General features: G+C 46.5%; 2 protein-coding genes across 2 annotated transcripts; both read left to right on the top strand.

The window, feature by feature from the left end:
• Positions 1-461: 461 nt before the first annotated feature.
• Positions 462-7,316, top strand: LOC106575718 (E3 ubiquitin-protein ligase ZSWIM2-like). The gene is given in 8 exon segments (XM_045699292.2): positions 462-1,432; positions 1,552-1,628; positions 1,710-1,750; positions 1,892-2,036; positions 2,038-2,124; positions 2,362-2,825; positions 4,161-4,329; positions 6,224-7,316. Coding segments are annotated over 6 exon segments (768 nt in total). The 5' UTR covers positions 462-1,276; the 3' UTR covers positions 2,624-2,825; positions 4,161-4,329; positions 6,224-7,316.
• Positions 7,317-9,874: 2,558 nt separating this feature from the next.
• On the top strand, positions 9,875-10,942 carry LOC106575724 (dystrotelin-like). Its single transcript, XM_045699291.2, has 4 exons — positions 9,875-9,893; positions 10,147-10,221; positions 10,416-10,617; positions 10,702-10,942. The coding sequence occupies exons 1-4, from the start codon at positions 9,875-9,877 to the stop codon at positions 10,793-10,795; spliced, it is 390 nt and encodes a 129-aa protein (XP_045555247.2). The 3' UTR covers positions 10,796-10,942.
• Positions 10,943-11,295: the final 353 nt, after the last annotated feature.

The following is an 11,295-nucleotide window of genomic DNA, read 5'->3' as shown; positions in this document are numbered from 1 at the left end:
TCTCAACAGACATAGCCTGCGGGTCATAGCCGGCTCCGAGTGAAACCCAGAGAGCGTCACGTTTTTTAAGACCGGTGGGAGACGAGAGGGCGACCCTGCAACATGTGCTCACTGAACTTTAGCTCCTTCTCTTCCTGTAGGATGCCCCTCACTCGGACTGAAAGAGCCACACACAATACAGACAGTGAGAGGCTGGGGATCAACAGATGCATCAGCCTTTGTTTTGGCCCAAACTCCAGAGAGGAGAGGCGTGCATGCAGCCACTGCCCACTTTGGGAAGGTACAGATACATGAATCAATACCAATACTCTTTCTCTCTCTCTCTCTCTCTCTCTCTCTCTCTCTCTCTCTCTCTCTCTCGTGTGTGTGTGTGTGGTGTGTGTGTGTGTGTGTGTGTGTGTGTGTGTGTGTGTGTGTGTGTGTGTGTGTGTATGTGTGTGAGAAAGAAAATAGAGATATTTGTCATAGTTTACAAAACATAGGGGTAAACTGTTGGGAATCCATTCTGCAAACAGTCTTCAATGGAAAAGTAATTGTGACATCAGTGATATATTTTACAGGACTGTAAATAACATAGCCTAACACCAGTTGGGTCTTAGGGTGACAAGTGTAATTTGCTATCAGATGGTGTTGTGATTGTGTTGTCCTAGAACTCTCAAGCACATGCTGCACATGAACACAGACTCACTCACAACACTCTGAAATATGATTTGCTGGGCTAAAATCTGGTTCCTAACCATCTACAGGTAAGACAACCAACATGCTAATATCATGGTATTGTGCTTATTACCAATTGTACAGGGGCTGCTGGTAGCCTAGTGGTTAGAGCATTGGGCAAGTAAGTGAAAGGTTACTGGATCGAATCCCCGAGCTGACAAGGTAAAAATGTGTCGTTCTGCCCCTGAACAAGGCAGTTAACCCACTGTTCCTAGGCCGTCATTGTGAATAAGAATGTTATTAACTGTCTTGCCTAATTAAATAACGTATTTTTTTTTAAATAGCATGTAATATCGCATGAATTCACAAGGGGGCACACATGTACCAAGGCATCTTTCTGAATTACCATGACTACGGCAAACAGGTGTCCGAGTTGTTGTTGCTACTTACGTCCGTTTCAGAGCGTTTAACAATAAGCTAGCTAGCTGTATAGTTAGCTACTAAAGTTTAAACCTTTGCTGATATAGCAGGACATGCACATCGACTTGGTATGAAGACATTGCTCTAGTCTTCTCTCCTCCTCAGTCCTCTTCCCTAGAAATTCTGTGAGAGTTGTGCTATGTTCAGGAAAACTGTCTGGAAGATTACCGTGAGTTATTATGATGCCGTTAGCTGGCACCAGGACGAGGCCCTGAACACGACCATATTCATCCTGAAAGAGTATGGTCCGACCGGATTCCTACTCAAAGAGGAGGGGGAACCCAAAAACTTCAAAGTAGGCCTGCATGTGCAACATCCTAACTTGACATCATCAACATTATAGTCCTATTTACATTTTGACACTAAAGACTTTCTTATTTCTTAATCACGTAGCCTATTTTTCATATTCCACAGGTGTTCTTGGAAGACCCTCATACATGTACCTGTTCAACATTCCACAAAGAGAGAGACCTCTGCAAACACATCTGCTGGTAATAATGAAGAAAACATACCGACCACACATAAAAGATAGTGCATGCTCATTCTGTAAAATAATTCTACTTTCATTGTAGGGTTTTATTGCGGAAATTCAGACTGCCTAGAGAACATGAATGTAAGTTTCACTTAGACATAACATAGGCTACAATGCATATACCAAATTGCAATTCAAACCCTAGGCACTCTGTAGAAATGATTGGATTTTTAACAGCGTATTCTTAAACTCTACTGTGCTCTCTGGTATGTACACTTGCAGATTGCTTCCAGCAGGTCCTGGTTGAAAGGCAGATCCTGGAGCTGCTACAGGGTTTACACAGGAGCAGAACCCCCCGGCCTGTACACCCACCCTGCTCTGAGGCTGACCCTAACCCCAGACCAGACCCAGCTGAGGGGAACGGGGGTCAGACAGAAGGAGATCGAAGCTGAGGATGTGTGTCCCATCTGTCAAGAGGAGTTGCTGGGGAAACGGCTGCCTGTGTCTTACTGCAAGTCAGATCATCACGTGGATTATAATGTCAACACACTTACTGGGCCACCCTTGGTATACCTATTAAATGCTTACTAGCTCTTAATGACGTGATGGAGAACAGAAAGGAAAGTGATTTGAGGATAGGGGAAATGTGCCTGAACTGACCTACTGTTTTACTGCAACAACAGGGGAACATGTGAGTGGGAGGGAAAACGCCTTCTGCCACCAACTGTCATCCCCTATGTCTTCTCACTCAGGTTCGGCTGTGGCAACAACGTCCATATCTCCTGTATGAAGGTGTGGGCAGACCACCAGGCACGTCCGGAGGGGGAGGGGGAAGCCGTGGTGAAGTGCCCGCTGTGCCGGGAGGACTTTGGGCTGGTCAAGTTGCTCCTGGAGCAGGTGAGGAATGTGGCTGAGCTCCACACAGCTGCTGAGAGAGAGAGGCCCGACAGACACCTCGGGGTGCTCTGCAACAACTGCAGGGTCTGCCCCATCACTGGCAAGTGCTTCAAGTAAGTCTTGTTGTCATAATGCCCAGGCCCAATAGACCTTGAGCTCGAATTGACATACTTTTCCCCCATCCACTTACCTATACTGTTGTGGATCAACTATTAATGTCTATGACTTCCCTTTAGGTGCAGTCTGCCAGTACTATCACCTTTGCGAGGACTGTATAAGAAGGTGCTGTCACCCTCAGCATCTGTTTGCCATACGTATGGTAAGCAGTCTTCAGTTAGACTCTGTGAGCATTTCTGCATATATTTGTGTCAGGAAGTAGACATGATAAACTTATGACATCAGCTATTATGTCCATCAGAAAAGGACTGAGAAGTGGCTGTCCTTGGGTCAGCGTGTGTTCAACACACTGGGTGAACCACGTGAGATGACCACTCAGTCAGTGGGTGACAGGTGGAATCTCTGTAAGAACCCTGTATTAATAGATGATTATGCTCAGTGCCTGAACACACTGAATGACATGTAGACAGTGCTAAAATGCTAAGATGTTGTCACACATACAGGCTGTTACACTTTACAACCTGCTGCGATAAGCATTGTGATTCATATTTAAGTGCAGTTAATTACATTTTTATTTTGAATAGATCTTTTATTGTCACGTACACCATATAGGAACAGTGAAATGTGTTGTTTTGCAGGCTCAGCCATAGTAGTACAGCACCACTGGAGCAAATTAGGGTTAAGAGCCTTGCTCAAGGGCATAGATTTTTTCACTGGTATTCGAACCAGCGACCTTTCCGTTACTAGCCCAACGTTCTAACCGGTAAGCTACCTGCTGAACCAGCGACCTCTCCGTTACTAGCCCAACGTTCTAACCGCTAAGCTACCTGCCGAACCAGCGACCTTTCCGTTACAAGCCCAACGTTCTAACCGGTAAGCTACCTGCTGAACCAGCGACCTTTCCGTTACTAGCCCAACGTTCTAACAGCTAAGCTACCTGCCGAACCAGCGACCTCTCCGTTACTAGCCCAACGTTCTAACCGCTAAGCTACCTGCCGAACCAGCGACCTCTCCGTTACTAGCCCAACGTTCTAACCGCTAAGCTACCTGCCGAACCAGCGACCTCTCCGTTACTAGCCCAACGTTCTAACCGCTAAGCTACCTGCCGAACCAGCGACCTCTCCGTTACTAGCCCAACGTTCTAACAGCTAAGCTACCTGCCGAACCAGCGACCTCTCCGTTACTAGCCCAACGTTCTAACCGCTAAGCTACCTGCCGAACCAGCGACCTCTCCGTTACTAGCCCAACGTTCTAACCGCTAAGCTACCTGCCGAACCAGCGACCTCTCCGTTACTAGCCCAACGTTCTAACCGCTAAGCTACCTGCCGAACCAGCGACCTCTCCGTTACTAGCCCAACGTTCTAACCGCTAAGCTACCTGCCGAACCAGCGACCTCTCCGTTACTAGCCCAACGTTCTAACCGCTAAGCTACCTGCCGAACCAGCGACCTCTCCGTTACTAGCCCAACGTTCTAACCGCTAAGCTACCTGCCTTTAAAATATAGCCCATGAGTCTCTGGTTTCCTTTCCCCCTTCAGCATGATTCCTGTTGAGAGTGACCCACTGCCAGAACACCTGGTCAGGAGCCTCCTTTCGGTCAGGGTGAGGAGAGGCTGCCCCCTGCTGGACCCTGGGCAGCAGTGTAGGATCTGCCTGAAGAGCTTCCAGCAAGGGCAGCAGGCCAGACACCTGCCCTGCCATCACAGGGTAAAGACTTAACTCAAATGATCCTGTCACCACTAAGTAATGAGTTAGGTAAACGGGCCCTGACATGTTCTGCCACCACAAGGTTAAGAGTTAGATAAACTGCCCTGACCTGGGCCTCCCGAGTGGCGCAGTGGTCTAAGGCACTGCATCGCCCTTCTTTGGACACTGTGTTAACTAACCTCCAGACGAGCTTCAATGCCATACAACTCTCCTTCCTTGGCCTCCAACTGCTCTTAAATGCAAGTAAAACTAAATGCATGCTCTTCAACCGATCGCTGCCTGCACCTGCACGCCCGTCCAGCATCACTACTCTGAACGGTTCTGACTTAGAATATGTGGACAACTACAAATACCTAGGTGTCTGGTTAGACTGTAAACTCTCTTTCCAGACTCACATTAAGCATCTCCAAAATTATATCTAGATTTGGCAACAAAGCATCCTTCACTCATGCTGCCAAACATACCCTCGTAAAACTGACTATCCTACCGATCCTTGACTTCGGCGATGTCATTTACAAAATAGCCTCCAAAACTCTACTCAGAAAATTGGATGCAGTCTATCACAGTGCCATCCGTTTTGTCACCAAAGCCCCATATACTACCCATCACTGCGACCTGTATGCTCTCATTGGCTGGCCCTCGCTTCATATTCGTTGCCAAACCCACTAGCTCCAGGTTATCTATAAGTCTTTGCTAGGTAAAGCCCCGCATTATCTCAGCTCACTGGTCACCATAGCAGCACCCACCCGTAGCACGCGCTCCAGCAGGTATATCTCACTGGTCACCCCCAAAGCCAATTCCTCCTTTGGCCTCCTTTCCTTCCAGTTCTCTGCTGCCAATGACTGGAACGAACTGCAAAAATCACTGAAGCTAGAGACTCATATCTCCCTCACTAACTTTAAGCACCAGCTGCCAGAGCAGCTCACAGATCACTGCACCTGTACATAGCCCATCTGTAAATAGCCCATCCAACTACCTCATCCCCATACTGTTATTTATTTTTATTTATTTATTGCCTTACCTCCCTTATCCTACCTCATTTGCACACACTGTATATATACTTTTTCTATTGTATTATTGACTGCATGTTTGTTTATTCCATGTGCAACTGTGTTGCTGTTTGTGTCACACTGCTTTGCTTTATCTTGGCCAGGTCGCAATTGTAAATGAGAACTTGTTCTCAACTAGCCTGCCTGGTTAAATAAAGGTGAAATAATAAAAATTTAAAAAAATAGCTGTGCCACTAGAGATTCTGGGTTCGAGTCCAGGCTCTGTCGCAGCCGGCCGCGACCTGGAGACCGATGGGGCGGCGCACAATTGGCCCAGCGTCGTCCGGGTTAGGGGAGGGTTTGGCCGGCAGGGATGTCCTTGTCCCATCTCGCACTAGCGACTCCTGTGGTGGGCCGGGCGCAGTGCACGCTGACTAGGTCGCCAGGTGTACGGTGTTTCCTCTGACACATTGGTGCGGCTGGCTTCTGGGTTAAGTGGGCATTGTGTCAAGAAGCAGTGCGGCTTGGTTGGGTTGTGTTTCGGAGGACGCGCGGCTCTCGACCTTCGCCTCTCCCGAGTCCGTACGGGAGTTGCAGCGATGAGACAAGACTGTAACTACCAATTGTATACCACGAAATTGGGGAGAAAAACGGGGTAAAAGAAAAATATATTTATTTTTTAAACTGCCTCTCCTGCTCTGCCACCACAAGGTAAACAGAGTAAGTCTGAAGTGGGTGATGCCCTGTCTTTAACCCTAAAGGCCCCAAAACCAAAATATTAAAATTCCTGTTGACACTTTTTAATTCTGGACTGGTTTGAGTATGTTCTGAAAGGATGTACTGTGTCCTGATATGGACGGCGAGAGCAGTAACTGAATTTGATCCATCTTTGTCCCCTACTACAGTTCCACACAGACTGTGTCGGCCCATTGCTTCGGAGGTCCAACTCCTGCCCTCTGGACGGATACGTCATCTACAACCCCCTAACATGGAGCAGCGGTGGGGGGAAGGGTACACCCAAGCTGGCCTCCTCCCTGAGTATGTTCAGCTCCGAGGGCTCAGCCGATACCCTAGTACCTCTTCCTCAAGACACTATGGTCGTCGGCTTACAAGGTCTATGCATCAATACAGTGAACATTGAGAGCATGGAGGGTGGAAAAAGTGGGACAGAGAAGGATGGATCTCCAGTCAAATCAGTCATTCTTAACAAGAGCCTTTCCTCCGAGCATCTAAGGACAGACGTGTATAGAGTGAGGTTGGGACGCACAAAGTCAAGCTCCTCGACCAGTTGGGCCCAAAACAATGCTACCTCAACTAACAGGCTGGGTGGGGTCTATGGAGGGACGGGAAGGGCCTAGCCGAGTCTGTTTGTGGGTGTAAACAGGTCAGACAAGGACATGACTGCTGCTGCTGCTCAGCCCAGAGCAGTGGAAGCTGAGACCCAGGGTACCCCGACCCAGACCAGGCACAGGAGACAGCCAGCAAGCCACAGGCCTGAGGATGACAGGGGTACTGATCAATGCTCCACACCAGGGAGAAAAGGAGTGAGAGTTGGATTTTAGAACATATTTTGTTGTGAACAGACTACTGCTTTTGACTATATAGTTATTGAGAGTATGGTACAGTTGTACTACTTAGAGTCGTTTTTTTATACAGTGCATTCAGAAAGTATTCAGACCCCTTGACTTTTTCAACATTTTGTTATGTTACAGCCTTATTCTAAAATTGATTTAAATCGTTTTTTCAGCTAGGGATTATGTTCACAAATCTGATTGACCTTTAGCCATTTCTTCATGTTTTTTGTGAAAGTGTGATAGGTGGTGCAGTTATGTGTGTCTGATGGCAGTGTATTCCAGACATGGGAAGCTCTCACAGAGAAAGCGGATTTACTAAAGGTGCTTTTCCATAAGGGAACTATACAGTCACCTCTCATGGCAGACCTTGTGATCTGCTGCCATATGTTTGGGTTTTCTGTTTAACTAAAATACAGAGTGGAGGGGGAGCGGAGGGGGAGAGGGGGAGCCAGGCCATTTAGGATCTTGAATACAAGACATGCGTCGGTGTATTGCACAAGATTTTCCCAACTCAGGAGCTCATGCTTTCTCAGGATATAACAGTAATGATGGCTATGGGTTTAATGTTGTAAAGCAAGCTTGGGCCCAACTAGTCAAGCAGTATGTTAAGTAGGGGAGTATCGTAGATTTGAAGTACCGTTTTGCTACCTCTGTAGTCAAACAATTTCGTATAAATCGGAAACTACCTTTTTCACATGCTTTTTAAAAGAGAGGTTTGAATCAAGTATGATGCCAAGGTACTTAACATCAGATACCACCTGGAGCTTCTCCCCTGACACATAGACATCTGGCTCAGTAGCATCTGTTGCCCTCTTTGTGAAGAACATGCAGACAGTTTTTTTCACGTTGAGATGCAAACATGAGTCACTGAGCCACTTTGTAACCTGGACCATTACAGTAGTGAGTTCTTGTGCAGCTTGTTGTTTGCTCTTTGCATGCACATATATCACTGTATCATCTGCATACATTTGAACGTCAGACCCAGTACAGACAGAAGGCAGATCATTAATGTACAGGCTGAACAGGAGGGGCCCCAGTATTGACCCTTGGGGCACGCCCACATCATAGCTAAGAGTGGGCGACAGCTCATTGTTCCCTCTGACACACTGAGTTCTGCCTTCAAGGTATGATTTCATCCATCTCAAGGCATCGGGGGAAAAGTTGAACTTGGACAACAATTCTGTGATGAGAATCTCATGGGTAACAGTATCAAAAGCCTTCCTTGGGTCCAGAAACAGAGCCCCAACAACGCCCCTTTGTCCATCTTGGACTTCACATTTTCCAGAAGAAAGCAGTTGGCCGTTTCTGTGGAGTGTTTCACTCTGAAGCCGAACTGCATGGAGTGTAATGTGAAGGGGCTGTTGTTGAGGTGGGCAATCAGTTGTTCTGCTACACACGTTTCAACAACCTATGACATGTAGTATACTAATGGGCCTGTAGTTACTCACGTCAGCAGGGTCACCAGATTTAAAGATGGCCGTTATTATGGCCGACTTCCATACCCTTGGAAACACCCCCAGACCAATAGATGTGTTGGTGACCTTAGTAATGGAGCCAATGAGTGACTCTTTGTAGTTTTTAAGAAAGGTAGAGTCCAGCCCAAACACATCTTTGGCTTTAGAGTTCTTTAGTGAGCTAATCACCTTGTTCACCTTTGACTCAGAAACCTCCCTTATGATGAAGACAGGTTGAGCGTCATTTACTAGCACTGAGCCCAAGAAACCAGTGGAGGGGTTCTGTGTCAGTACCCTGACAGATTCAATAAAGTAGGAATTGAAGGCTATTGCTATTTCGACTGCATCCTGTGTTAGATTGTTATTCACCATGATTTCTAGTCTTTTTGTAGTGTTACTATGGTCTTTCCCTGTTAACTTTTTTAGATTCTCCCAGATCAATTTAGAATTTCCCTTTGCTTCACCAATTATGTTAATAAAAAAGTTTGCCTTGGCCTGTCTGATTTCTTTCATCACCTTATTTCTCAACATGGTAAACCTACATCTGTCATGCTCTAATTTGGATTTTAGGGCTGGTTTTAGAGCATAATCTCTGTGACATGTCTGTGACATGACCACAAGCGTGGCACCTGAAACACTGCAGTGGATTCGGCACAAAAGCTCTAACAGGATAACTGATATATCCTAACATGACTTTGTCGGGTAAAGACTCTGACTCAAAACTCAGAAGGACTGACAGTGACTCCTCTGTTTCACCACGCTCCCCACCAGGCCCGCATCACACCAAACGGTTAGCATCACAAACACCAGGAATCTTCAACTTCAATTGCTCCACCTCCACACTTAACGCAAACCCAGAAATCCCTCCTTTCAATGGTGCCCTGTTCCTAAGAGCAAAGTAAGAAACAGGCCTTGGCCCAAATTGCGTGACCTGCAAGGTTACCTTCACTGATTCAACTGCACCCAACTCCTTTCTCACTCACCCTGAAACCACAAATGGATCCGCCAAAAGACAAAGGTCCACTTTCTCCAAAAATGTCACTCCTACTTAACCAGATTCTTCTTTACCATGACCAACGATGCCAAGCTCCGGTTCCAAGCTCTTCACCACACCTTCCATCTCACTTAACTTGCCCTCATTCACTTCCATTTCCCCTCCAGAACTCATTCAAATCCAACCTCTGCTTTGCTCATTCTCTTCAACATCTTCTTCCTCTCTTTCCACCTTCATTCCTCCTCAGAAATCCAAGTGTCTGTGTCCCTGTCCTAATATTCCTGTTCTTGTTCCATGGTTCCTCCTACGACCTCCTGCATACATGTCTCTCGCGCCTTCTTTCCTCTCCGATCAATTCATTCGGTTGGCTAACAACAAATCTAGTCCCAGATATCACAATCTGACACCTTATTTGTCCAATCATGCGTCAGTCTGTATTTTAGAACATTTGTAGAGATAAGGCTTAGACCTTGTAATGTTATGTGTGTAAATGACCTTCATCACTCTTTACTCAGGTACAAGCATGATACCCTCATGGATATGGATAGCATTGGTGAGTAAATTCTATGTTAGAGCTCAGAGGGTCACGTTTAGTAAAGGGCTCTATTCGATTCTGTTATGTCTCTTGTTGTGCATTATGTGCCCTAGCCCTAGCCATGTATTACGATATCTACATATATGTTCTAGTTCTGTGGTCCATGCTCTATGTTCTAATGTTCTAGTGTTCTATTTCTATATTATGTGTTCTACCTCAGTATTCTGTGTGTTACCTGTGTTCCAAACCTCATTTGTGTTCTTCTTTTCAGAGGGGTTGAATGAAGTGCGTCCTGCTGTGTACCGCACTGCAATGAAGCTCCGCTCCTTACAGAAACTCTGCCATAGTGAGTGTGTGTGTGTGTTTAAATGAAATGCTTTTTAGGTGTGTGTAATCTGTTACAGTGTATGTTTGTAATGCTCTGAATGTGTGTTACAGTGTATGTTTGTAATGCTCTGAATGTGTGTTAAAGTGCATGTTTGTAATGCTCTGAATGTGTGTTACAGTGTATGTTTGTAATGCTCTGAATGTGTGTTACAGTGTATGTTGTAACACTGCGGGAGCTCATCCCAGTCCTGTGCTCTCTGGGCGGAGCCCGGGACACTGGGGCGGGGCTTAGTGAACAGAAAGTGAGACAGTGCATAAACAGGATGTTCCAAAGCGTGTCACAGGAAGTACCTGGGCAGGTGTCGGCAGAGGCGCCAGAAATGACTTGCAGACTGCTGTACAGACTGTTTGACCGGTGAGGACACACAACTGTTCAAACACACGCTGCTGTTCAAACACACACTACGTCTGTAAACTAAAGGGTGTATGTCTTCCCTAGGGGACAGACTGGCGCTGTCTGTCGCAGGTCAGTTGAAGCCGCTCTCATCTCTCTCTCAGCAGACACACTCTCAGCCAAACACAAGGGTAAGTAACACACACACACACACAGACACACATGATATACACTCGGTGTTCATTCCCTGTGTGTGTTGCAGCTCTGGTTCGTCTGGCAGACAGGTGCAGTGGGAGAGAGAGCGGCACGGTGAGCAGGAGTGGTCTCAGAGTCGTACTGCAAGACCTCAGCCAGGTTAGACACACACACGCGCACGCACACACACACACACACGCACGCACGCACGCACGCACGCACGCACGCACACACGCACGCACACACACACACACACACACACACACACACACACACACACACACCTGAGTACTACCTCACATGATTATCAAATCAAATTGTATTAGTCACATGCGTCGAATACAACAGGTGTTTCACCTTACAGTGAAATGCTTACTTAAGAGGACCTTACCAACAATGCAGTTTAAAAAATACGGATAAGAATAAGTAATTAAAGAGCAGCAGTAAATAACAATAGTAAGACTATATACAGGTGGTACCAATACAGAGTCAATGTGAGGAGAC

Source organism: Salmo salar, chromosome 17, assembly GCF_965601325.2.
Source record: "Salmo salar chromosome 17, fSalSal1, whole genome shotgun sequence".
Classification (NCBI taxonomy): Eukaryota; Metazoa; Chordata; class Actinopteri; order Salmoniformes; family Salmonidae; genus Salmo; species Salmo salar.
Note: the sequence above shows the minus strand (reverse complement) of the source record. Positions and strands in the feature narration are given on the sequence as shown.